At 48.2% G+C, this 26,627-nt stretch overlaps 1 protein-coding gene and 1 pseudogene across 4 annotated transcripts; both read right to left on the bottom strand.

Annotated features, from left to right (window-relative positions):
• Window positions 1–353: 353 nt before the first annotated feature.
• Window positions 354–10,963, bottom strand: LOC307208826 (1-acyl-sn-glycerol-3-phosphate acyltransferase alpha-like; annotated as a pseudogene). The gene is made up of 6 exons (XR_013843975.1): window positions 10,599–10,963; window positions 7,706–7,839; window positions 6,411–6,586; window positions 4,316–4,414; window positions 2,549–2,621; window positions 354–2,373 (listed from the first exon to the last, which is right to left on the bottom strand). The product of XR_013843975.1 is annotated as a 1-acyl-sn-glycerol-3-phosphate acyltransferase alpha-like (transcript).
• A 1,518-nt stretch (window positions 10,964–12,481) lies between these two features.
• On the bottom strand, window positions 12,482–26,627 carry LOC307207486 (tigger transposable element-derived protein 1-like). Of its 3 annotated transcripts, XM_079961414.1 has the most exons (5): window positions 26,276–26,627; window positions 25,683–25,756; window positions 24,259–24,333; window positions 19,981–20,211; window positions 12,482–18,209 (listed from the first exon to the last, which is right to left on the bottom strand). In XM_079961414.1, exons 2-5 carry the CDS (start codon window positions 25,714–25,716, stop codon window positions 16,309–16,311), a joined length of 2,241 nt encoding a protein of 746 aa, XP_079817540.1. In that variant the 5' UTR covers window positions 25,717–25,756; window positions 26,276–26,627; the 3' UTR covers window positions 12,482–16,308. The 3 variants fall into 3 exon arrangements, with proteins under 3 accessions (XP_079817540.1, XP_079817541.1, XP_079817542.1); XM_079961416.1 differs by lacking the exons at window positions 12,482–18,209; window positions 19,981–20,211 and adding an exon at window positions 21,809–23,559; XM_079961415.1 differs by lacking the exons at window positions 24,259–24,333; window positions 25,683–25,756; window positions 26,276–26,627 and adding an exon at window positions 21,788–21,929.

Raw genomic sequence — 26,627 nt, forward strand, 5'->3', positions numbered from 1 at the left:
ATATGGTTTAAAACACAACAGCGACAAACCCGTAACTCCGAAAGCTTGTTTGTAGCATGCAAGGGAACCTAGCATGTCTAGTATATCGTATGTCGAAGCTTTTGCAGACTAGAGACTACTTTATCAGGTGCATGAAGTGTTATCCTGAGTTGTGGGTAAATACCAGTAGGTAGATAAGCAGTTGGGAGATTATGAAGTGTGCAGTCAACAGAAAAATGAAACACAGTAAGTACAACCGGTGATAAACATTGCCGCAGGCCACCCCAATATCCGAGCGGGGTGAGATTCCAGGTGTTCCAGATGCTTACAAGGGTTTGTGTTTCCTCTGGAATGAGGGACAGCGGAGACTGCCGTGACTTTATGATATATGGTTTATTTACACATATATATAACTTGAGCCTACAATGGAGGGGTTCACAGCATCAGCACCCCAAAAGGGTCTTGCTTCGCCCAAAGCCTTGCATATGAGCAGAAATCAGGCATGTCTCTCCCTCACAGGATTTCGCTTGCTACTTCCTCCAGCTTCTGGATACTAAGCCTTACGGGGAGCGCTTGAAGGAGCTGGGTATGTTTAGCCTGGAAAAGAGGAGACTGAGAGGAGATATGATAGCCACCTTTAAGTATCTCAAAGGCTGTCACATGGAGGAGGGAACATGCTTGTCTTCTTCTGCTCTGGAGGGTAGGACTCGAACCAATGGCTTCAAGTTGCAAGAAAGGAGATTCTAACTAAACATTCGGAAAAACTTTCTGACAGTAAGCACTGTTCAGCAGTGGAACAGACTCCCGCGAGAGGTGGTAGACTCTCCTTCCTTAGAGGTTTTTAACCAGAGGTTGGATGGGCATCTGTCATGGATGCTTCAGCTGAGATTCCTGTATTGCAGGGGGCTGGGCTAGATGACCCATGGGGTCCCTTCCAACTGTAAGATTCTATGATTCTATTATTCTAGCTTGCCCTTAGACGTGCTCACACATACAACCCTCAGCTCTGGTCTTTGTCTTTTCTATCTACCCTCAACAACTTAGTATCACCAGCAAACTTGGCCACTCCAACTCTAAATTGCTTATGAACAAGTTAAAAAGCACGGGTCCCATTACCAATCTTTGAGGGACCAATCTTTCTATATCTCTCCATTTACTGCTACTCCCTTTTTCTGCTTCAAAAGTAGTGTTACCTTGGGTTAAGAACTTAATTCATTCTGGAGGTCTGTTCTTAACCTGAAACTGTTCTTAACCTGAAGCACCACTTTAGCTAATGGGGCCTCCCGCTGCTGCTGCACCGCCGGAGCACAATTTCTGTTCTCATCCTGAAGCAAAGTTCTTAACCCGAGGTAATATTTCTGGGTTAGCGGAGTCTGTAACCTGAAGCGTATGTAACCCAAGGTACCACTGTACATTTGAAACACATTCCCCCCACCTTTGGGCACTGTAGTTTTGTTAAGGTTACTGGGAATTGTAACTCTGGGCAATTGTAACTCTGGGCAATTTTCTGATCTATATTATATATATAAGTGGTTACATGAAGTGCCCAGAATTCTTTGAGGGTAGAAAAGTGCTTTAAAGGCACACCCTCCAACATTTCTCAGTTGAAAAGAGGGATGTCCCATTCCATAATGATAATTTTACTATTTATACCTCACACATCTTACTGGGTTGCCCCAGCCACTCTGGGCAGCTTCCAACATATATAAAAAAAATATAATAAAACCTTAAACAAACTTCCCTAAAGAGGATTGCCTTCAGATGGCTCGGGGGACGGATAACTCCATACCCTCCAACATTTCTCCAGTGAAAATAGGAACATCCTAAGGAAAAGTGAGGCATTCCAGGATCAAATCAGAAACCAGGATGGCCTCTCTAAATTAGGGACGTCACTGGAAAATAGGGAGACTTGGAGGCAGTGGCGTGGGGGGTGCAGGGGGGGCCGGCCGTAGGGAAATCCACGGGTTAGGGGGCGCAAATCCATGGGTTAGGGGGCGCAAATTACTTGCCTTGCCCTGGGTGCTGATAACCCACGCTACGCCACTGCTTGGAGGGTCTGCAAAGGTATGTCTGTATGCAGCCTATGACCATACGGATAGATTTCCTGGTCCATCGGGCACACACATGGCTAAGCCATGGAGGGCAGTTAGGCCAAGACAGAGCTGAGGTAAATGTGAAGCCTAAGGGCGGGAATAAATGGGGTGGTTTACGAAGATACTTGGCGATTGGCAGCTTGGTCGGCATCTTCTTCAGTGACACCTTCCTGCTTCAGCGCTGAGATCTCATGGAAAATAGGGAGCATAGTCTCTCGCACGCGGTCTGCAAATTCTTGGACATCAGCTGCGCTCAGTCCCTCGGTCTTCATGGGCGGTAGGATCTGGATTGTCACTTCACCTTGGAGGAGAAAACAAAGGAAATGATGTACCCCCTGCAAACAGAGCCCCTTCCCCAGTCCAACTTAGGCAGCAAGCATGGAGTCTGGAAAAATGAGTTTGCTTCACAGCACCTAGTTCCAGTCTCAGGCCATGTCCCAGAACACTTCCCCATCCCATTTCTTTCCCACAGCTACCTGATGTGAATTTTTTAATTTTCTCGTTGAAGAACGTCCGGTAGGAGGAAATCACCACAGGAATAACTGGCACCTGCATGGACATAAAGCACATCAGCCGCCAGTCAGATGGAAATTTACCTTTGCTGTAAATTGAACCTTGTGGGCAGCCTCAGAAGCTGCTTCCAAGGGAGTCCTGCTTTTTAATATTCTCACAGACTAAGGACACTTCCAGACAACCTGTTTGTTGACCGTTCACTTTAATTTGCTCACTGTGAGGTCAGCTGACATCACATCAAAACAAGTGTTATCTCAAAGTTTCCACTGCATTTCCCCTGTCCTTATCACAAAAAGTTGTTTTTTGGGGGGATTGGTGCTCCCTGCCTCCCTGCTTTTCATCTTTGGTGTTTTGTTGGACTTTTTTTTTAAAAAAAGTCTCTTGTTTTACTGTTTTTTTAATAGGCCAGATTCAATGAATGAGTCCCGCTGGCAGAAGCACAGACAAAGGGCATATCTGCTCACAGAAGAGAGGAAAATGCTACAAATTAGATTGCTATAACAAAAGGGGGGGAAAACCCCTATGGAAAACCACATAGAAAAATATTGTGCCCTCTGGCGCCATCTGGTGTTGTGTGTTTATAACGGATTCAAAGCATTGTTTCTTTATTAATGTCGCTGAGTCCAAAGACTTTGGCTAGTGCAATGGGGCTTTCCCCAGTGCCCCATCCCAAATTGGCATTAGGTGGAGTGTCAGAAGAATAGCACACAGGGGAAAGTGGTGGGGGAGGGGCTGTAGTGCTATGTGTTTTTAAAATACCCCTTTAAGATCGTTCCTTGCTTTGGGTATGCATCAATACAGCAGCTCCTGACAGGATTTGGAGAGTGTAATCTGTCCTGTGGTTTGAAATACCTGACTTACACAGCAAAATACCTTATACAGTGGTAAAAGGTAAAGGTAAAGGTACCCCTGCCCGTACGGGCCAGTCTTGACAGACTCTGGGGTTGTGCGCCCATCTCACTTAAGAGGCCAGGGGCCAGCGCTGTCCGGAGACACTTCCGGGTCACGTGGCCAGCGTGACAAAGCTGCTCTGGCCAGAGCCAGAGCCAGAGCCAGAGCCGCACACGGAAACGCTGTTTACCTTCCCGCTGGTAAGCGGTCCCTATTTATCTACTTGCACCCGGAGGTGCTTTCGAACTGCTAGGTTGGCAGGCGCTGGGACCGAGCAGCGGGAGCGCACCCCGCCGCAGGGATTCGAACCGCCGACCTTTCGATCGGCAAGCCCTAGGCGCTGAGGCTTTAACCCACAGCGCCACCTGCGTCCCGTATACAGTGGTACCTCAGGTTAAGTACTTAATTCGTTCCGGAGGTCCATACTTAACCTGAAACTGTTCTTAACCTGAGGTACCACTTTAGCTAATGGGGCCTCCTGCTGCTGCCTCGCCGCTGGAGCACAATTTCTGTTCTCATCCTGAAGCAAAGTTCTTAACCTGAAGCACTATTTCTGGGTTAGCGGAGTCTGTAACCTGAAGCATATGTAACCTGAAGCATATGTAACCCGAGGTACCACTGTATTGAACCTGAGGTGAATTTGCCAAATGGCAACAGCTGGCAACCCTGTTCGGCTGACCTCAATCCAACTGCAGCATATAAACTTTAAAAGTGGGACATGCTCCCAGCTCCTACAAGCCTGGTCTTTTTAGCTTAGGATAGCCACTCAGAGAAGGAGTCCACTATTAGTAAATAGCATGCAGGAATAAACAAGAGGCTTGGAAGCTGAATGATCTCACCTGGGCTTCCACAGCTAGAAGGAAGGCCTCATTTCTGGAGAAGAGCAGACCAGCGCTGTCATTGTCTCTAGTGCCTTCAGGGAACATACAGATTCTCAGCTGGAGGGGAAAGAGAATACTGAAAGGATGTTCAAACATAAATTTTCTTTCACCTGGAAAAATTCAGTGGCTACAATTTTGTCTCTCCCTCATGTGATTTCTTCCAGTTAAGTTTTCATCTGCTCTGATACTGCAGAGGACTCAGTACAGAAAACGAGACTTTTTTTAGCCTAGAAATTATGGCCTATATCCAGTGCTTTTTTTCTCTTAAAATGTTTAGGGGTACTCTCATTTTCCTACTCATATTGAAATACTGCCCCTCAATGATGCCCAACTTAGATTCACAAAATGTTTAGGGGTATGCATACCCCTGTGTCCCCCCAGAAAAAAGCACTGCCCATGTTATGTACTAAGCTTGGATCCTAGAACAATAGGCAGGTAGGATCCTAGAATGCAGCAAGTGATTGGCCTGCAGGAGCAGCCCAATCAGGCCCCAGGCGGGAAGCAAAATCAGCCAATCAGATAGGATCCATTGTGTAAATAATGTATATAAAGCCATAGGTTTGGGGGAGGGTTTTATTCACTGTTTTACGAGCTGCAATAAAGAGCATGAAATCACTATGCGACTCCGAGTATATTTCAGCCTATATCAATAATGGCTTGGAAGGGTGTCTGTGTTATGTACTGAAGTTCTCACCCTGGGCCAGCAGGAGGATACTGTAGATAGTTATGCAAATAAAGGATCGAAAGTGACGTTCAGTGATTGGATAGTTTGTATGCAAATGAAGGATCGAAAGTGACGTTCAGTGATTGGCTAGTTACAGAAAATGGTTACTGTTGCATTCTAGTGGAGCTCTATATAAGCAGGCTGACTGAGCTCCTCAGTTCAGTTCTGTTCCAGCTTACAAATAAAGAGCTGCTTTGGAAGAATTGCTGTGTCGTCTGATATGTTCGCCCACAACTTAACAGTCTGTCTGTCTAGCTGTCTGTCTACTGTATTTCATTTCCTCCAAGACATGCAAAGTGGTGTACAGGGTTGTCCTCCCACCAGTTGCCATTGGCAAGACAGGGCAACAATAAACACTTACGTAATCTGTCACAGGTATTGCTGCAGCTTGCCAGGATGGGTGAGGTGGCAGTGGGATTGGCATGGTCTAAATGTACCAGTTTCTGCATGGGATTGACTCTGCTGGTGCATTCACTGAGCAGACATCGCGGCCTCCTTGCCCCTCTCATGGAATCATAGAACTGAAGAGTTAGAAATGACCCCAAGGCTCATCTAGTCCAACTTCCTGCAATGCAGGAATTGCAGCTTAAAAACCTCCAATGAAGGAGAGTTCACCTCAACGTCGCCGCACCCTCACCCCCCAAAGAGTCCATTCCACTGTTCCTGTCAGAAAGTCCTTTGTTTAGTCAGAATCTCCTTTCATTTACAGTGGTACCTCAGGTTAAGAACTTAATTCGTTCTGGAGGTCCGTTCTTAACCTGAAACTGTTCTTAATCTGAGGTACCACTTTAGCTAACAGGGCCTTGCGCCGCTGCCGCATGATTTCTGTTCTCATCCTGAAGCAAAGTTCTTAGCCCGATGTACAGTCATACCTCGGGTTACAGCCGCTTCAGGTTGTGTTTTTTTGAGTTACGGATCGCTGAAGCCCAGAAGTACCGGAACGAGTTACTTCTGGGTTTCGGCAGTCGCGCATGCGCAGAAGTGCCGAATCGCAACCCGCGCATGCACAGACACGGGTTACGAACGTGCATCCTGCATGGATCATGTTTGCAACCCAAGCATCCACTGTACTATTTCTGGGTTAGCAGAATCTGTAACCTGAAGCGTCTGTAACCTGAAGCTTCTGTAACCCGAGGAACCACTGTAATTTGAATCCAGTGGTTTGGCTCCTGCTGTCCGGAGCAGCAGAAAACAAGCTTGCTCTGTCTTGACAACCTTCAGATATTTGAAGATGGCTTACATATCACCTCACGGCCTTCTCTTCTCCAGGCTAAACCTTCCCAGCTCCCTCAACCATTCATCACGAGAGTTAATTTCCCTGACACTCACGTTGTCACGGACCATCGCGTCTGCTGCCTCTGATATGAAATTGGCAGATGTTTCTCTGTTCCGGCGGTCAACGAAAACGAAGCCGCTCAGCCAGCAGGCAAGGCCAACAGTAAGAAAGTGTAAGATCTCCCTTTTAACAATGAAGGTGCTTCTCTCCGGCAAGATCTGAAGCATTGCTGGGACAATTGGAAGACTGTCAAAATGAAGTCTGGCTGTGCAGTTCCTCCCACCCTTCCCTACAGCCCCTAGCGAGAGAGGTGATGTAATAATTAGATTTGGGCTGAGTACCAAATCTTTGCTTAGCTGTGAAGCCACCGGGATTATCTTGGGTCCCACACACATCTTCTCTTGGCCTGGCCTACCTCACAGGGTGGTTGTGAAGATAAAAGGAGCCTGGGTTCCTTGGAGGGAGAGGGATGTGCGCGTTGTGTTTTATCTGCCTATTCACACACCTGGATGCAAGGAGTATAACCCTCACAATGCATAGCCCCTCTTTACTATGTTTATATAATGCTATTCGTTATGGCCTATGGCCAGGATAAAATAAACTCTCCTACGAACAGAAAAGAGCTTGCACGTGATTTTTGTGACATTTTGGTGGGCCCAATAAGGGTATCTTGACGGCAATTATTAGAGGCCTTTCAAATCAGAGAATAATTAAAGAGTGGGATGGAGTGGAGGAATATATGAAAAAATATGGTTCCGGAACTGGAATATTAATAGATAACGTGGAAAACATGCAGGGGTAAGCAAGGAAATAATCAAGAAATTAACTGAATAATGATTATAACAACACAACAAGACGGAAGAAGCAAAAGATTGAGATCACACATGAGTGAAGAGGAGTGGGGGGTATGGGGGAATTTGAAATATTTATAATATTAAAATTTTAAAATAAAATTTCTAACTGTGATGTATTTGTATACAGCAAAGAGAAATTTAGAGTAATTAGGTATATTTGATTTAGTTAATCATGTAACAGGTTTATGTTAGGAAATGAATATGGATGCTGAATTTGATGTTTGTACCGTAATTTTTCTTTTTTTCGTTTTTGGTTTTGCATGTTTATTTTTTTTTAAGAGTATATTATGCCGGTAGTCCATGCCCTCCTACCAGTGGTGATCTGAAGATATTTTCTCTATCAGCAAATGTCTGCGGGGCAGGTAGTTACTCTCTGTGGCCGACTGCAATTTGGATGCCACAGGGCAATATGTGTAAAGCTGTAGGTGGGTCACTCCAGCCCTTCCAACTGGATGGGAGAAAGAGATTGAGGCTTAAGCATGCAACCAACATACCTAGGATGTCCACATTGCATTGCTGATTGGCAACCACAACATACGGCACTTTCAGGTTCAAGTTCTGAGCGCCCTGCACCTTGAATTTGATGCCGAGGAAGTATTTCGCTGGCAGCAAGGCAAAGCGGAGGACTCTGAAACAAGGGAGCAAAACCAGAGGCGTTTCAGGAAGGTCAAAGGCGTTGAAGGACAGGAGAGAGAACTTTACAAGCAAGAAAGTTGCCTGCTACAGCCTGTTCGGATGAAAGCTAGTACAGGCATACCTTGGTTTTTGAACAGCTTAGTTCTCGAATGTTTTACCTTGGAAGTCAAATGCCTTGTGACACGAACGTTTTGGCTCCTGAACACCGCAAACCTGGAAGTGACTGTTCTGGTTTGCAAACTATTTTTGGAAGTCGAATGTTCGGCGGGGCTTCCGCAGCTTCCGATTGGCTGCAGGAGCTTCCTGCAGCCAATTAGAAGCCGTGCTTTGGTTTCTGAACATTTTTGAAGTCAAACAGACTTCCGGAATGGATTCCATTCGACTTCCAAGGTACGACTGTATGGTGTAGTGCATTGGTAGGCAAACTAAGGCCCGGGAGCCAGATCCGGCTCAATCGCCTTCTAAATCCAACCTGCGGACCATCCAGGAATCAGAGTGTTTTTACATGAGTAGAATGTGTGCTTTTATTTAAAATGCATCTCTGGGTTAGACTTGTCTGAAAGATCGACGAGCCTCCTAAGCAAAGGATCAATGGTGTCTCTAGGAATCTCAGCATAAAAAGGACATCTAAAAATATATATGTTCAGGGCTTCCTATTTCCCCTAATGGGCAGGCACAAAGTCTCTGTGCGTACGGGACTCTACTGTAGGAGACTTCCAGAACCGGTGAGGGCATGGCCGAGCTTCTAGCAAGAGTGAAAGCCCTTCTTGCATTTCTGGATGCCTGGAAATAGAGATATGTTGCTGGAGCGGCTACGTATCTCCCGTTTTCTATGATTTTATAATCGGGGACCCTCATCTCTGGGTTATTTGTGGGGCATAGGAATTCGTTCATATATTTTTTTCAAAATATGGTCCGGCCCCCCACAACGTCTGTCTGAGGGACAGTGGACCAGTGGCGTAGTGTGGGGGGTGCAGGGGGGGCCGGCCGCACCGGCGCAACATCTGGGGGTTAGGGGTAGAGGTAGGGGTAGGGGGCGCAAATCCACGGGTTAGGGGGCGCAAATCCACGGGTTAGGGGGCGCAAATTACTTGCCTTGCCCTGGGTGCTGACAACCCACGCTACGCCACTGCAGTGGACCGGCCCCCTGCCGAAAAAGTTTGCTGAGCTCTGGACTGTTGCATCACAACTGGGGAGACCCACGTTCAAATCCCTACTTGGCCATGATGCTCCTTTTGACTACTTCACAGAGATGTCATGAAGATAACAAGAGGAGCATCTTGTAGACTGCCCTAAGCTGGGAGGGGGGGGAGTAGAAAAAAAAATGAAAGAATCCAAGTGAGATGCACATAGCAGGCACAGGGCCCTTAGATCTGGATTGCAGGGACGCCAAATGGTTAAAGCTCCCAATCAGACCTGAATAAGTCACAGCTGCCTCTCCTTGAAGCTGAAGGAATGTCATCTCCTCCAGCCTTTCATGAGTATCTTAAGTGTCAACAAACACTTTCCTAAACATGAAGCTCTCTTCCTTTCACAATCATGGGCAACCCGGTCATCAAAAGACTGCTTAGCAAGAAGGCACCACTCATTTCTGGTGTTAAGCCAGCCTTCCACAACCTGCTGCTCTCCAAAGGTTTTGGACTACAATCCCCACCACCCCCAGTCACCATGTCCAATGGACCCTCCCTCCCTCAGCAGATCCACAGCTAGTCCCGGTGTGCGAGGGAATGTGAGGGTGGTTTGGTCTCCACCATGTTTCCGCAAGGGGTTTTCTTGCTGTGGACAACCCTACTGCATACTGAGGGTGGGTGAGCCTCTCAATTTTGGTTTCTCTCATTTTGCCAGTCTGAAGTTTAGTTCTCCACCTTTGCAGTTTCTCCACCTTTCCAGTCTTTTTAAAAGTCCTCGCGAAAATTCACCCGGGTTTTAGAGTGAATTCCTCCTACTGCACACATAACGGTAAAGGGACCCCTGACCATTAGGTCCAGTCATGGCCGACTCTGGGGTTGTGGCGCTCATCTCACTTTATTGGCCGAGGAAGCCGGCGTGCAGCTTCCGGGTCATGTGGCCAGCATGACTAAGCCACTTCTGGCGAACCAGAGCAGGGCACAGAAACGCCATTTACCTTCCTGCTGGAGCAGTACCTATTTATCTACTTGCACTTTGACGTGCTTTTGAACTGCTAGGTTGGCAGGAGCAGGGACTGAGCAACGGGAGCTCACCCCGTCGCAGGGATTTGAACCGCCAACCTTCTGATTGGCAAGTACTAGGCTCTGTGGTTTAACCCACAGCGCCACCCGCATCCCCACTGCACACATACTTGTATGCAATGTGCACTTTGCTGCAATGTATGCATTTCCACACACCTTACTTGTCTGTAGAACTGCATTGCAAAATCCATAAAAAGTAAATACCGAAGGATGGAAGTGTTTCAGTTCGCATATTGTTTCGGAAAGTGCAAATTTCGTAGGTTTTCCTTTAAAAGTGAACTGGATCGTGTCTCTGGAGTGTGGGGGGGGGGCTAATTTCACAAAATGTGATAAGGCAGTCCTGCTGGATTTTGTCCCACCCTCACCCTCTCATACTGCTGAGCGTGGCTCTGGGCACCTGCCCCTAAGTCCCTGAAGGGCATCGCTGCTTAAAAGCTCAGTTATTGGACCGCTATGAAGGAGTCACATCATACACTCCTATGTGAGCACGGAGTCCCGAAAAACAAGATACAAAGCCACACGGCAGTAATAGTTCACTCACCTCACATTTGCCACACTTCGTCCCCGGAGAGCTATAACAGGAAGTGCAAGGGAGGTCATATTGAACATCCAAATATTTAGGAAGCAAACCCTGAAATAGTATCTGAAGGTATTGCTGTAATGATAGAGGAGCAGCCCTGCAAAGATGAACAGGAAGAAATTGACCAGGCCAAGAGACTGTCTGCAGACGCTCCTAAGTCTGTGCACAGTTTGCCTCCGACATTTAAGGTTTCGGCATGGCTGGGCGTGGAAAGCACAGCAGAGAGAAACATGCTCAAACACATACTCTCCAGCAAGAGATAACTCCCACTGTTTCTTAATCACCATTCTTGGACTGCATGCAGGAATCATGAATACGTGGGCAGCGATGGCATGTACCTTTTGTGATAGAGAAGGAAGAAAGGAAGATCCCTCGATCCACTCAAGACAACAGCAGAGGGCAGATAAAAGGTTGCCATAAAAAGTGTCTTTAAAGTGTCCACAGAAGGCTGCCATCTACTGTAGGTTTGCCAACTGTCTAGAAAAAAAATTACTGTACTATAGTGATGGTCACCAACTTGACTTGATCCAGCAGGTTGTTCTTTTGTCTTTAACTAGCCTGGCCTACCCCTGTGCTTTTGTCACCAGATTGATCTAGTTATCAGAAAGTCAAGATGTTTGTCTTTATGGCAGGAAGGTAAGCAATATAATTAGCCTTGGTGTGGCCACATCTGCAGCACTTGTGCCGTAAGGAAGATCATGGAATAGAAAAAGAGCCTAGTGAAATTTGTTGGCATTCTTTCTTCAGTCCATCCTTCAGGCTATCACTTGGGGAAAAGATCACATTGAGAGTGTGCCCTGCCTGGTGTGCTGTAGCAATGACCACCTGAGAGACCCATAGTTGTCATGGATATTGAAGTCACCCAGGATTACCATTTAGTGCCCCCCCCCCAAATATCCCAGGGACTACCTGATCAGGAATGCAGCTGGGATACAAGGTGGTTGGCAGACCAGCAGCAGCCATGGTCTATTTCTCTGGACCAGCAATAGGTTCAGACCCTCTAAACCAGGGTTTCCCAAACTTGGGTCTCCAGCTGATTTTGGACTACAATTCCCACCATCCCTGGCCACTGGTCCTATTAGCTAGGGATGATGGGAGTTGTAGTCCAAAAATAGCTGAAGACTCAATTTCGGTAAACCCTGCTCTAAACCCGCCTCATGGTTAAGAGGCTTCCTGATCAAGGAGATGTTTCTATAGATAATAGCAACACCCCTGCCTCAACCCCCTAGTCTAGCCTGGTGCAGTATGGAAAAAGCAAATGGGCACAGCTGGGTAAAAGCAGGTCCACCCAGCTCACTCATTTAAATCTTAGCCAGATCAGCCTGCTCATCCACAAATCATGAATGAGCATGGTTTTATTATAGACTGATCTGACATTCAGCACCACCAGACCAGAGGGCTCTGCAGATACGCCACCAATAACTTCCAGTGGACTGAGAATGCTGGAACAAGGAACGGAGGCCAAACACCTCATGTAGAATCAAATGGCAAAAAGGTTTTGGAGGGTCTGTGAACGCCATCTTGGTAGTCAAGATCACCCTGAGACTAATTGTTTTTTGCTGCAAGAATGAGCTCACCACATATGTTTGTGCTCTTACTTTGGTAAAAAGGTAAAGGACCCCTGGACGGTTAAGTCCTGTCAAAGGCAACTATGGGGTTGCGGCGCTCATCTCGCTTTCTGGCCAAGGAAACCAGCATTTGTCCACAGCTTTCCGGGTCATGTGGCCAGCAGAACCGCTTCTGGCGCAACGGGACACCGTGAAGGAAGCCAGAGCACATAGAAACGCTATTTACCTTCCCGCCACAGTGATACTTATTTATCTACTTGCACTGGTGTGCTTTCAAAATGCTAGATTGGCAGAAGCTAGGACAGAGCAACAGGAGGTAACCATTGTTGTGCAGATTCAAACTGCCGACCTTCCAATCAGCAAGCCCAAGAGGCTCAGTGGTTTAGACCACAGCGCTCAATGCATCCCTTTCACTCTTGCTTTGATGCTATGCTTATCTGTTGGCTTCAGATGCTGGGGCCTAGGGATGGGAGTGGTCAGTGCAGTTTGGAGGCCTGCTACCTATGTCTTTATAGACAGGTGGGCTTAATTAGCCACTGGCCGTAAGATATTTTCTGTACAATGCTTAACATATTAGCCTCTTGTGGACAGTCATGGCAAATGCTTGCTGTTTTGGTGTTCAGCCTGAGTCTGTAAAAGCAGCAAGGTCTCTGGCATTGCATTTTAAGTCTGCACCTTCTCATAAATTAATCACTCTAGTGTTTCTGACATCCTTCTTTGAAACCCTTGACGAAACTTCTTTAAGGTTTTGGTGTGTGTGTTTTTAACCTAACATCAACATTTAAGCAAGCCTTTATGGATTTTCTGCTTCCAAAAAATAAATAAATCCATCATTCCGTGTCTTCTTTTTATTTTCTTCACAGTTTAGAAATTCCCTCCCCCACAAAAAATCCCCATCCTCATCAGCATCAATAACAATAAAAAGTAGCCAGTTTTACACTCGATACAAAAACAAAAAAACACCACCACAAACAATATTAATAATACCAACAATAAAAAGGATGTTGTGTGTGAAAAGATGCTCGTCAACATTTTGATTTGCTGAAATGCACAATTCATGAGTACCACGAACTGTGAAGCCTTTTGAACTTGGTAGAATTGGGAAGCTTTTTCCCAGCGGAGATCTCTTAATGCAATGTACATAATTTTTTTTCCTTTGCCCCAGATGCAGACAGCTTCAAGTCAACGGCAGTAATCTTCTCCAGGTTGGAGATGGCAGAGATGTCTGGAGACAAGGCACATAATTTGCTACCTGCCTCTGTCCTTTCAGCAGCAACCGGTCAAACACAAGCCGTTGTATTTTTGGTCTCCGCAAGTATGAAAACCCTACAGACCCTCCCCACCCCCCACCCCAAACAGCACGTCTTCCGTGTTTCCTTTCTACAGATGCACCATAATATTAACAGCACCGAGTTGATCATAACAGTGTGAGAGGTCTGCCTTTCCCAGCAGCACGAAGGGCCCCCCAAAGCAAGAAAATACAAAGATAAAAGCAAAGCCAGTCTGGTGTTAGGAACACCAAGGAAGGCAAATCTACATTAAAGTGGTTTTGAACCGTCAGGGTGCCCCATCCCAGGAACTGTAGTTTGGCAAGGGTACTTTGTTATGAGAAATTTTTAGGAAAATTTAGGCTTTGGCCTGGTCTCCTCATGTGGTGGGGAAATGAGACTGAAGTGTGAGCTGTACCACTTCCTAAAAACACACACAAAAACACAACTAGTGTATAAGGAGAAAGTTTCTAACTCACCTTTCCTTTTGTTGCATTCTAACAGCAAGAAATCCCTCAGATATGTGTACATTTTTTAAAAAAACTGTGATTCCCCTCTCATAAGCTGAAGCGTGAAGCGTACAACCTCAGAACTCGACTATATTGTATGTTTTCTCTTCATGTTTTCTGCTTGTGTCAACGAGACCTTCCTTGGGGAGCAGAAAATAGCTACTAAAGCAATCCAAACCACTGATGTAGATATTGCCAAAGTGAAGAGGCGTCAGATGCAGATGGTGGAAAGGCCAAAGGGAATGAGATACAGATGTGCTAACAGGTGCAATCCTATGAAAACTTATCTGGGCTTAGGAAGCCAGCAGCCCTCCAGAGGCTATTGGACTACAGCTCCCATTGCCCACGATAAATTGGCCATGTTGGCTGGAGAGCTCATGGGAGTTGCAGTACAACAGCCTCTGGAGGGCCACAAGTTCCCCACCTTGCCTTACATGGAAGTAAGCCCACTGAACTCACTGCGGATTGTATCCAAGTAAATATGCATGGAGTCAGGTGGGATGAAGAGTTGGAGATAGCAGAATTGGGGAAAGGAAGAGGCAGAAGACTGCAAATTGCAGAATAAAACCATCAGGGTAGACGCAGGATTATACAGCCCACCCCCAGCAGCTGCACCCTAATCCAGGCAGGTGTTTGACAATCTTTTAATCCAGATTAATCCAGGCATATATATTTTTAATCCCAGTTTCTAAGACCCCCATCTACATGATACATTTAAGGCAGTATCACACCACTTTAAACAATCATGGCTCTCCCCGCCCCCCCCCAAAAAAAAGAATCATGGGAATTGTAGTTTGTTAAGGGTTCTGAGAGTTGTCTGCCCCTCTCAGAGCTACAATTCCCAGAGTTGCTTAACGATCAGTTGTCCTTTCCAGGACTCTGGAAATCTTAGTTCTGTGAGAGGAACAGGGGTCTCCTGATGACTCTCAACACTTAACAAATTACAGTTCTCAGGGTAGAATAGCCGTTTAAATGGATGGTGCAAACAGGGACCTTTTTCATGAAAGTTGAAGCTACTTAGAATCACTATTCCAGACTTGAAAAGGTAGCCTGAATATACGCCAGCTGCCTTTTAACAAACCTTGGACTCACAGTCTTCTCCTGCCTTCCATGCTGCTTCTACATTGTGGGACCTCTCTACAGTCTCGATTAATCAGGAGTATCACCCCTCCCGTTCTTTAAATGCAGTTTAGAATCATAGAAGAATCCAATCCTCCTCCTTTTCAAGCTTAAAAAAATCCCTTGTGTGAATGAATCTTATGGTGCAAGCTCATCTGCATTACGTTGTGTCAACCTTTGCCAATCTGGTATCCTCCAGATATTTTGGACTACATTATATTTTTTCTGGCTGGCGCTGATGGGAGTTGTAGTCCAAAACTTCTGAAGATGACCAAGAAGGCTGCACTCGTTCGTGAACAGGAGGAATGAGAAGTACAGGACGAAAGGGTGTGTGGGCAGCAGGGCAAGGGCGGCTAACTTTTGACCCTCCGGATGTGACTGAATTCCAGCTCCTATTAGGCCCCCACCCCTGCAGGAGACAGCCCACCATTTCACTAAGTCGCTTTCATGATCACGGAGCCCCAAACACAACCGGATAGCTCAGCTGGCAGAGCAGCAGGCTCTTAATCTCAGGGTCATGGGTTTGAATCTCACGTTGGGAAAAAGATTGGGCTGGATAAGATGACCCCCTTGGTCCTTTTCAACTACATAAACAGTGGTTCAGCTTTTGCAGTCCTCCGTCATTCCAGTCCACAAAGCAGTGTTCGTGCAGGAGGGCGGTGGGTCTGAAGTTCTGAATGGTCCCTCCTATTAAAAAGACATTCCCGTCAAGCCAAAGGCTGCTTGCAGACCGTGCAACTTAAGACACTCAGGTTCAGAGGGGAAACTTCCTTCTCACAGTGCAGTCTCACTCGTCACTGGCTCCCTTCAGTGGCATCATTCATCACAGGCAATGTAACTGCCAAGGGGAAGAAACTTGCCTGTGATGAGGGATGCTCACCAGGTGAGCAGATGATCCATGTTCAAGCCAAAGCAATTGTAACAGGGCATGACATGGCGCTTGTTTAACCAGGGAAGCAGAATGAGAACAGAGCAGGGATGAATGAGAGGTGGCCATTAGATGGAAAAGGAGAGCACCAGGCAGGGAATGGAGACATACCACACACCTGAAGCGCACACACCCCTCCGCGAAAAATCCTAGAATTGTCGTTTGCACACAGGGAGAGAGAGCTACAGTTCCCAGCACTCTTGACAAACTAGTTCTCAGGATTCTTTGGGGGGAAGCTTTCCATATATGGCGTGTGTGCAGCTGTAGGGCAGGCAGGATTTAGTTGATCAGAGATGAAGCCTGGGCCCCGCCGGGGGAAGGGGAAGAGAAGGACGAGTGGGAAAAGCCTCGAGAGGGAAAGGACAGAGACCAGGGCAGGTCCAAAGAAGGGATCGGGAGGGACGAGATAGAAGAGGGGAAGGAAGGCAGGGCAGGCAGGGGCCCAGGCGAAGCGAAGGAGGCTGAGAAGGCCGAGGTGGGCAGGGGAGCGGCAGGTTTGGCAGCGCTGGCGGCCAACAGCGTGGTGTGGGCCGTCCCGGCGCTGCCGGCCAAGGCCTTGCCGTTGCTGTGGGTGCGCTGGTGCCGGTTGAGGTGGGAGCTGCGGCTGAAGCACTTGCCGCAGACGCTGCACTTGTAGGGCTTCTCCCCGGTGTGGGTGCGCTGGTGGATGGTGAGCTCGGAGCGCTGGATGAAGGCCTTGCCACACTCCCCGCAGGCGTAGGGCTTCTCGCCCAAGTGGGTGCGCTGGTGCGTCAGCAGGTTGGAGCTGACGCTGAAGCACTTGCCGCAGGCGTCGCAGCGGTACGGCTTCTCGCCCGTGTGCATGCGCCGGTGGATGGTCAAGTCCGACCGCTGGATGAAGGCCTTGCCGCAGTCGGCGCAGGAGAACGGCTTCTCCCCAGTGTGGATGCGCTGGTGCTTCACCAGCGCCGAGCGCTGGGCAAAAGCTTTCCCGCAATCCTCGCACTTGAAGGGCTTCTCCGTCGGCGGTTGCAGCAACAGCGGCGGCATTTTGCCCAGGCTCTTCCCGCAGTCCAGGCAGTGGCTGCTGCGCGTGAAGCGTCCCTTGGCGCTTCCGCACAGAGGGTGTTTCAAACCCGCTTTGCTGCCCGCCCCAAGAAGGAAACCCTTGATGTGTTCAGGGCAGCGGTGGGCGGCCGCGGCAGCCGCCTGGGCTTGGTGGACCCTCTGGTGCCGGTCGAGATGGGAGCTGACGGAGAAGCCGCGCCCGCACTGCGCGCAGGTGTAAGGGCGCTCGCCCGTGTGCACCCGCTGGTGCCGCTCCAAGTCGGAGCGCTGGATGAAGCGCTTGCTGCAGTCGCCGCAGGGGAAAGGGCGCTCGCCCGTGTGGATGCGCTGGTGCTGCGCCAGGTTGGAGCTGCGGCTGAAGCGCTTGCCGCAGGCGCCGCACTGATAAGGACGCTCCCCAGAGTGAGTCTTGCGGTGCTTGGAAAGCGCCGAGCGCTGCCCAAAACATTTCCCGCAATCGGGGCAGCGGTGGGCGGCTGGGGTGGTGGCTGCGGGGGGCTCCTCCTCCCGGAGGCCGTGGCGGTGGGTGCGGCGGTGGCGGTCGAGGTGGGAGCTGACGGAGAAGCGTTTGCCGCAGTCGCGGCAGGCGTAGGGCCGCTCTCCCGTGTGCACACGCTGGTGGCGCTCCAGGTCAGACTTCTGGGTGAAGGCCTTGCCGCAGGCGGCGCAGGGGAAGGGGCGCTCGCCCGTGTGCACCCGGCGGTGCTGAGCCAGGTTGGAGCTGCGGTTGAAGCGCTTGCCGCAAGCCGTGCACGGGTAGGGCTTCTCGTCCGAGTGGATCTTCTGGTGCTTGGCCAGGATGGAGCGCTGACGGAAACAGCGCCCGCACTCGCCGCATTGGTGAGGCCTCTCCGGGGTCGGGGTGCTGTGGCCTCGCCCGCTGCCGCTCACGTTGCTCTTCCCGCACTCCACGCACACTCCCGGCCTTTCCTGCCGGTCTTGGAGCTTCTTGGGAGCTTTGGCCTCCGGCGGACAGATCGCTGGAACTCGCGGCAGCTGCCCCTCCTCCAGGTCCAGCTGGCACCGACCACCGCTGGCTTCTTCCGCCTCGTCTGGGCTGTTGGATCTCCCCGTTGACGGGGAACCCAGCGGCTCTGCCTTCTCCAGGCTGATTTCCCCCTGAAGTGGCTCCTCTTCGTTCTCCTCAGCGGCTGTCATTTCGTTGGGGGGGGGGGGGGGGAAGAGACAAGTTGTCATGGAGCTGTTAGTGTGGGATGTATCTTCACTGTAGCAGTCAAATGCAACATTTCCTGTTTCCTAGAGTGGATACACAGGGGAGTGTAACTCCAGACAGGGAGGACTTCCTGTCACACCTGGTCTGGAGCATCCTCCCCGTGTGTGACCAGGTAGATGGGCGTGACCCTAGCAAACCCTATAAACGAACTAGTCATGCAGCCATCTTCCTCTTTTGACCTTCTCTTTTGGCCCTTTGGCTCTTTTGCTGCTCTTCTGCTGGCTCTTAACCAGCAGCACATGGCTCATCCTTACAGAGGATGGAAGCCGCAAAGTAGAAAGTCTGAGGCCTAGCTTAGACTTCTTTTTCTCTACAACTGTAACTGTAACTACAAGCTAAAGCCAGCCTTCAGGACCATACTGTGAACTGAATGTAAGTAAACTTTACCATTACGTTTTAAAGAAGACTGTGGTGTTATTCTCGTTTTTAAGAGGGAACTAAAGGGGAAATTTTACGGGACGCGGGTGGCGCTGTGGGTTAAACCACAGAGCCTAGGGCTTGCTGATCAGAAGGTTGGCGCTTCAAATCCCTGCGACGGGGTGAGCTCCCATTGCTCGGTCCCTGCTCCTGCCAACCTAGAAGTTCGGAAGCACGTCAAAGTGCAAGTAGATAAATAGGTACCGCTCTGGCGGGAAGGTAAACGGTGTTTCCGTGCGCTGCTCTGGTTCGCCAGAAGCGGTTTAGTCATGCTGGGCACATGACCCGGAAGCTGTACGCCGGCTTCCTCGGCCAGTAAAGCGAGATGAGCGCCACAACCCCAGAGTCAGCCATGACTGGACCTAATGGTCAGGGGTCCCTTTACCTTTACGTTTAAAGGGGAAATTTACCAGGAACAATCCAATCTGGACGAGCCAGACTAAACTGCTCAACTTCTATGATTCTAACGAATTCATGAACTTGCTTCCAGGAATGTGCTTTGCTACTATCTCACTAGCGTGAGTGAGGAAGGATAATATTTAATCAATGTATCTTCTCCTACTATCCACAACATCCCCACCATCAGGCAAGGAATGTCTGGAGTGAAGAACGACCTCTTTATCATCAGAAGTATGCTTACAAGTTAGGAAATGGCATGTCCATCAGTCTTAGGGATCTCAGCTACCCCTAGTTGTGCACCCAATGAGGCAGCTGCTCCAATAGAGAGGCCCGCCCCCCACCTCAACTGATACATCTCCCTATCCGAGATGCATGCAAGCAAGTGAAGACTACGCCGGCACGTCTGCTCCTCACATTTCACCCCTCATCTGATCCTGGGGGACAGTGGGGCAGGAGGAGAAGGTAAGGAAGCCAGTGTGGTGTAGTGATTAAGGTCTCAGACTAAGACCTGGGAGACCAGGGTTCAAATCCCCACTCGGCCATTAAGCTCACTGCGTGACTTTGGGCCAGTCATTGTCTCTTGGCCTAGCCTACCTGTTGTGGAGCTTGAACTGAGAGGCGGAATCATTTATGTAAATGCCATACATAAAAGATGATTAAACAGAAGTCGCTTGGAGACCCTTTGGGTGCCTGGTAAGTTCAATAAAGAATAATCAATCTATCAAACAGGTTCAGGGGGAAGGCAGGAAGCCCAAGCTGGCCCTGCCAGAGGCTGGCAGCCTCACTGAGCTGAGTTTTGTTCTTATTTCTTAGGAGTTTCACACACACCCTGTTTTACCAGCACTGCAGCTCGTGCCACGAGCCGCGCCCACCTTCATCCTTGGGGCTTTTTGGCGCCTTCTTCCGGGCTTTCCGCTTCCCTTCCTGGCTCTGCTCTTTCACCAGCTCCCGCAACATCTTCTCCACCTGGTTCCTGCCGGCTGTCTGCAGAATGAGGCCCAGCTGCCGGCGGAGGTCGGCATTCATCCCACTTTCGCTGGGGCCAGCTGCCGTTGAATCTTGCATCGGGGTCTGTTCTGCTTGGCCCTGATCGGGCTCCACGTCTGCACCACGGGGGGACAAAATGGGACGCTGATCAGACTGGGGTGCCCAGTCAGGGCTGCCAACCAAACAGGACCATGTCTTAATGGCAGGTTGATATACAGGAAATGAGCAAGGGAAGCTTTTTACAGCATGGAGGTGAACAATGGTTAACATCTGAACACCAAGCCACTTTTAAAAAGCACAGTTACAGATGCTGACTTAAAAATAGGCCAAACTGTCCCCGGCGTCAGCCTGGAGCAAGACCAACAGAATAATGGGGAGTTCTCGCTCCTTCTTGCCACAATCCAGTGGTACCTCGGGTTAAGAACTTAATATGTTCTTAACCTGAAACTGTTCTTAACCTGAGGGACCGCTTTAGCGGGGCCTCCCACTGCAGCTGCACGATTTCTGTTCTCATCCTGAAGCAAAGTTCTTAACCCGAGGTACTATTTCTGGTTTAGTGGAGTCTGTAACCTGAAGCGTCTGTAACCCGAGGTACCACTGTATTAAACTGGTACAGCTCCCATGCCAATGAACAGACCTGAATTTTCTTTTCTTTTTTATTTAAGAATCAAATAAAATCCACCCTTCTGTTTTAGGATCAGCGCTGCTTTTATATATCTATATCTATAGATATAGATATAGATATAGATATAGATATAGAGATATAGATATAGATATATATATATAATGGTTTTTTATTTTTAAAAAATAGCAGAATAAAATAGTAAACACAATAGAAACAGAGACAGGTAAAGCAGGTAAAAGCATCTCAAAAGCAAGGGCACAGATGCTTAAAAAAGAGTATGGTATGCAGATGGATTAGCAAAACAAAAGGGATTTTGAGACAGGTCAGTTTCTTCTGCATTCTGCAATATAACACTGAGACAATAATAGCATATAAGTGGTGGGTTCATGCTGGACTGTGCAAACGTCATCCTGCTTATTTACTGATTTATGTATTAGATTTATAACTGGTTGTTCTGCAACGCTTCCCCAAGATTACTGCATTACAGTGGAACCTCGATTTTCGAACGTAATCCATTCCCAAAGACTGTTCAGGTTTGGAAACCGAGGCGCAGTTTCCCATAGAAAGCAATGCAAAATGGATCAATCCGTTCCAGACCTTTAAAATCTCCACCCCCATCGTTCTGCCTGGATGCTGAGGTCCAGCGCCGAGGGCCTTCTGGAGGTTCCCTCATTGAGAGAAGAAAAGCTACAGGGAACCAGGCAGAGGGCCTTCTCGGTAGTGGCGCCCGCCCTGTGGAACGCCCTCCCATCAGATGTCAAAGAGATAAACAACTACCTGACATTCAGAAGACATCTTAAGGCAGCCCTGTTCAGGGAAGTTTTTAATGTGTGACATCTTAGTTTATTTTTGGCCTTTGTGGAAGCCGCCCAGAGTGGCTGGGGAAACCCAGCCAGATGGGCGGAGTACAAATAATAAATTATTATTATTATTACCCCTAATACAGCAATTTAACTTGAATTTTACTATCTAATGATACACAATGAAAGCAATAAACACATTAAACTGTATTGCAAAAGCAATAATAAATAAACACAACGCAGATGATAAATGTAAATTTTTCTTACCTGCAATGATGGGGTTTTGGGGGGGGGGTCCTTCTTCGATAATCACTGTGGGTTACTGCTCTCCTGCATTCCCTTGATTTTTTTTACACCACTGACACCTGGTTCAGCCTCACTGGATCTTTTTCGCGCTAACCATTTCTCAAGGGACATTTGCTCTTCTTCCCGACGTTTCAAAATTTGTCTGAAGTGAGACATCGCATGATCATTGAAAGTGCTCGTGGCGTGACTCACGGCGGCTTTATCGGGGTGATATTTTTCAACAAAAACTTGCAGTTCAGCCCATTTTGCACACATGTCTTCGATCAGTGCAGTAGGAACACTTTCTCTTCTCTCCTCCTCCTGCAAAAACAATTCCTCAGCTGCAGCCTGCTGCTGCTCCATCAGAACGTTTCGAAGTTCTTCTGCGGTGAGCTCCATCTTGTGCTCCTCCACTAACTCCTCCACATCATCCCGACTCACTTCCAAGCCCATGGACTTCCCCAGAGACGCAATATCCTCAACAATAAGAGCATCCTCTTCAACGTCCTCAGGTACGCGGTCCGGGACAGCTTCTGGCCACAATTTCTTCCAGGCTGACTTCAGTGTTCTTTGAGACACGTCCCTCCATGCTTTGTCTATGAGATGTAAGCCATGTAGGATACTGAAATGGTTCTTCCAGAACTCCCTGAGGGTCAGGCCTGTGTCTGAGGTCACCTCAAAGCACCTTTGGAACAGGGCTCGGTTGTAAAGCTTCTTAAAATTAGATATGACCTGCTGGTCCATGGGCTGGATGAGAGAAGTCGTGTTGGGGGGCAAAAACTTGACGCTGATGAAGCTGAACTCTTCCACCAACTCACCTTCCAAGCTTGGAGGGTGAGCTGGAGCGTTATCCACAACAAGTAGGCACTTCATGGGAAGATGTTTGTCTCGGAGGTATTTTTTCACACTTGGCCCAAACACTTCATGAACCCACTCGATAAAAAACTGCCTGGTTACCCAAGCTTTGCTGTTCGCCCTCCACATCACATGCAATTTGCTTCTCATGACGTTGTTTTTCTTAAATACCCTGGGGTTCACAGAATGGTAGACCAGCAACGGCTTCAACTTAAAATCTCCACTTGCATTCGCACAAAATAAAAGGGAAAGTCTGTCTTTCATGGGCTTGTGCCCTGGCCATAATTCCTCCTCTTTTCTTATGCAGGTCTTCTTTGGCATTCTTTTCCAAAAGAGGCCTGTCTCATCGCAGTTGAAAACTTGCTGCGGAAGGAAACCCTCGGCCTTAACGTAATCTTTAAATTCCAAAACAAATCGGTCGGCATTTCCTTTGTCGGCAGCTTTGCCGTGTCTCACCACACTGTGAATGCCACTCCTCCTCTTAAAATTATCAAGCCACCCTCTACTTGCCTTGAAAATACAACTCTCAGCACTTGTTCCAGGAGTGTTTTGGGTGAGGTCGGCATGCAACTGTAAAGCTTTTTCACAAATTACTTTCTCAGAAATGTGGTCACCGGCCAACAGTTTTTCATTTATCCATATGGTAAGCCATTTTTCCACTTCTTCAATTGTCTGTGTTCTTTGTCTTGCAAGTGTTTCAACGCCTCTTGCGACATCGGCTCCTCCAACGGCTCCTTTATTTTTTAAGATGCTACCAATTGTAGATTCGGCCATACCAAACTGCGTTGTTGGACGACATACAGGGACACCACTTGCGTGTTTGGAAATATTTTCCTTCTCCACCGCTGTTGTTGTTCTGTCCATGGTTCTCTTGGCTTCTTCGCAGCTTCTTTCCATTTCTCACACCACACCAAATAAGCATAAAATAAAATAAAAATAAAATAAGCCAAATACTGTGGTACCTCGGTTTTCTCACACCAAATAAGCATAAAATAAAATAAGCCAAATCATAAGCCAAATAATAATAAGCCAACTACATAGCGCCAAATATCATCTCCATTTTCCGCGGTTGCTCAGGACGCAACAGCCGACACTCAGCGGAGGCAATGTGGCACGTTCGATTTCCGAAGCGCCTTCGAAAACCAAAGCATTTACTTCCAGGTTTTCGACGTCCGAAAACCGAATTGTTCGGCAGCCGAGACGTTCGAAAACCGAGGTTTGACTGTGTCTCCTTCCAGAGGGGCACTCTTGCAGTACATGATGTGTGTTACGGCTGGGCAACATATCACCGAAGGCCAGTTTGAAGCCAGTATCATGAGACTGGCTTCATAATTTTGACCTGGCAATATATCGCGCATCATGGTACTTGTTTGCATGTGTGCGTGCTATGCAAAAATCACGACGCAGGAAAAAAAGACACGTGAAGCCAGCCAATTCCTCGACATAGCTCCATCCTTATTTCAGACTTCGTGATCTATATTGCGGTGTTTTGCTGGTGATTTTTAATTTATTTTTTTTTGCGATGCTGAAAAGCAGGTATCGCGCAGCCCTAGTGAGTGGGTAGGTACCGCCAGATGCCTTCCTCCATGCCAACTTACCAGGGACAAGTCCTCTCCTCCTGTGGGACTCAGCAAAAGCTGTGATCCGGGGCCAACTGATGGCGATCTCCTCCGCTGTGGAGACAGAAAGAGAAGGGGCAAGTCAGAGGAAGTGGAGAGATGCTCCCAAGATTAGAGCAGTGCATAAAGGGCTAAGTCCGTTGGAGAGAGTGGCCATATGGCCTAGTGTGCGGAGCACAAGCTATGCATGCCTAGGGCTGCCATATGCCTTAGGCTCAACAACTTTCAGGGAGTCCTGGTTTTTACTTTCTGCAGTATGGCAACCCTATGCATGCAGAAGTTCCTGGGTCCAAGCCCTGGCATGCCTAGTTAAGTGGGTCCCATAGCACGATGTAGGGAAGAGCTTCTGCTAGAAGCAGTAGAATGCACTGCTAGCCAAAACAGAGGATAGAGTCTTTGGATTTTCCTTTAGATAGATGGTTCGGTCAAGTAATGTTTATTCTCATCTCCGAGAAACTGACTTACAAAGTATTATAAATTAAGGACATATCAAGGTGCAGCAAAACCTACGCATTTTGCCTCCATTTGGCAACCATTTGTTACTTATACAATAGGCCAAGCACAGGGGTGGCAAATCTCGATGAAATATGGCTATATTTGGTATATTTCATAGAATCATAGAATTGTAGTCCAAGCTCTTGAAATGCAGGAATCTCAGCTAAAGCATCTGACAGATGACCATGCAACCTCAGCTTAAAATCCCTAACTGGAGGAGCCACCGTACTTGTTTTTAACTGGTTTTCCAACTGATAGTTTTATTCTTTTTTTAAACCGCTTTGCTGTTTTACTACAATCAAGCAGTACAGTCATACCTTGGAAGTTGAACGAAATCCGTTCCAGAAGTCTGTTTGACTTCTGAAAACATTTGACAACCAAGGTGTGGCTTCCGATTGGCTGCAGGAAGCTCCTGCAGCCAATTGGAAGCTGCAGAACCTGCATCGGATGTTTGGGTTCCAAAGAACATTTGCAAACTGGAACACTCACTTCCGGGTTTGTGGCGTTCGGGAGCCAAAATGTTTGACTTGCAAGGCGTTCGGGATCCAAGGTATGACTGTATATAAATCTTGTGGAATGAATGAATGACTGAACAAATGAATGAATAAATAAATAAATAGCTCAACTAAAGGTCTGCTGTGTTTGGAATGATGGTGCCTTTCACCCCAAAGGAATTCTGATTAGGGGGCATGGCAATACAGACCAGCCTTCCCCCAATCTGGTACCTTCCAGATATTTTGGACTATAGTTCCCATCAGTCCCAGCCAGTGGTTCGGGACTGATGGGACTTATAGTCCACAGCATCAGAGAAGGATGGGAGACACTAGTTTGGGGTAAGATGGCGTAGACAGTATGTCAGCAGCATCTTGATATCTAACCTAAAAAAAAGCATGGAAATGGCTACTCACCCAGTGAGATGACGTTGTCGTAGTTCTCCTGCATGATTTTGGTCACCAGGCGCTTCAGCAGATGTGGGAAACCCCTGAAATGACAGACAACCGTCCTCCACACTTAAACATGTGGTAGGACTGAGGAATGCAGAGGAGTTAATCAGGTTCGTCTAGGCCTAGGGCTTGGGGGAGAGGCGGTCTTTGTAGGATGAGAGACCAAGGGCAGAGGGGCTGGTCGGTGCACGACTTGTCAGAACTCAAAGACTCAAATCCCAACATTTGGTGCACTTTGTTTATTTCTTGTATTGGCATTTATATCCCGCCTCTCCTCCAAGGAGTGTTTTATTGTTGCTAGCCGCTCTGAGCCCGGCTTCGGCTGGGGAGGGCGGGATATAAATAAAATATTATTATTATGTGGTTCTCTTCCTTCCCCCGTTTAGTCTCACAACAACAGCCCTGTGGAGTAGGCCAGGCTGAGAGAGACAGGGACTGTCCCCAAGTCACCCAGCAAGACTCATGGCCCCTAGGAACTGGCTCCTATGTCTATGACTTCAAACAGAGGCCTGGCCCTCTTCCAACCTTTAAGCGCCATTGAATTATAGGGGACTTACTCTCAAATGAAGTGCGGGGAGAGACTGCAGCCCGGCTCCATCCTTGCCGATTCTGCTCCCGCCTTTTCGGAGCCTCTCCCCGGAGAGATTGCAAGAGTGGTTTGTTTGCTTGCTTGTTCCTTCCTCGGGCTCAGCCTTGCTTTGCAATCTCCTGCAGTTTCCAGGTTGCCTGCTCCTCCTCCACCTCTCCGGGAGCGGAGTAGTGGCGGCGTTTGCGGCCCGATCTAGCCTCGCACTCCTGGGATCGGGTTGCAATGTGGGCCGTGCGGGCAGCTTCCGCTGCAGCTTGCAGGGGGCGGGGTGGGGAGGCCTCACGGACGCCCAGGTCACTATGGATGCAGCAGCAGCTGCC

Source organism: Podarcis cretensis (genome assembly GCF_951804945.1).
Source record: "Podarcis cretensis genome assembly, chromosome: 2".
Classification (NCBI taxonomy): Eukaryota; Metazoa; Chordata; class Lepidosauria; order Squamata; family Lacertidae; genus Podarcis; species Podarcis cretensis.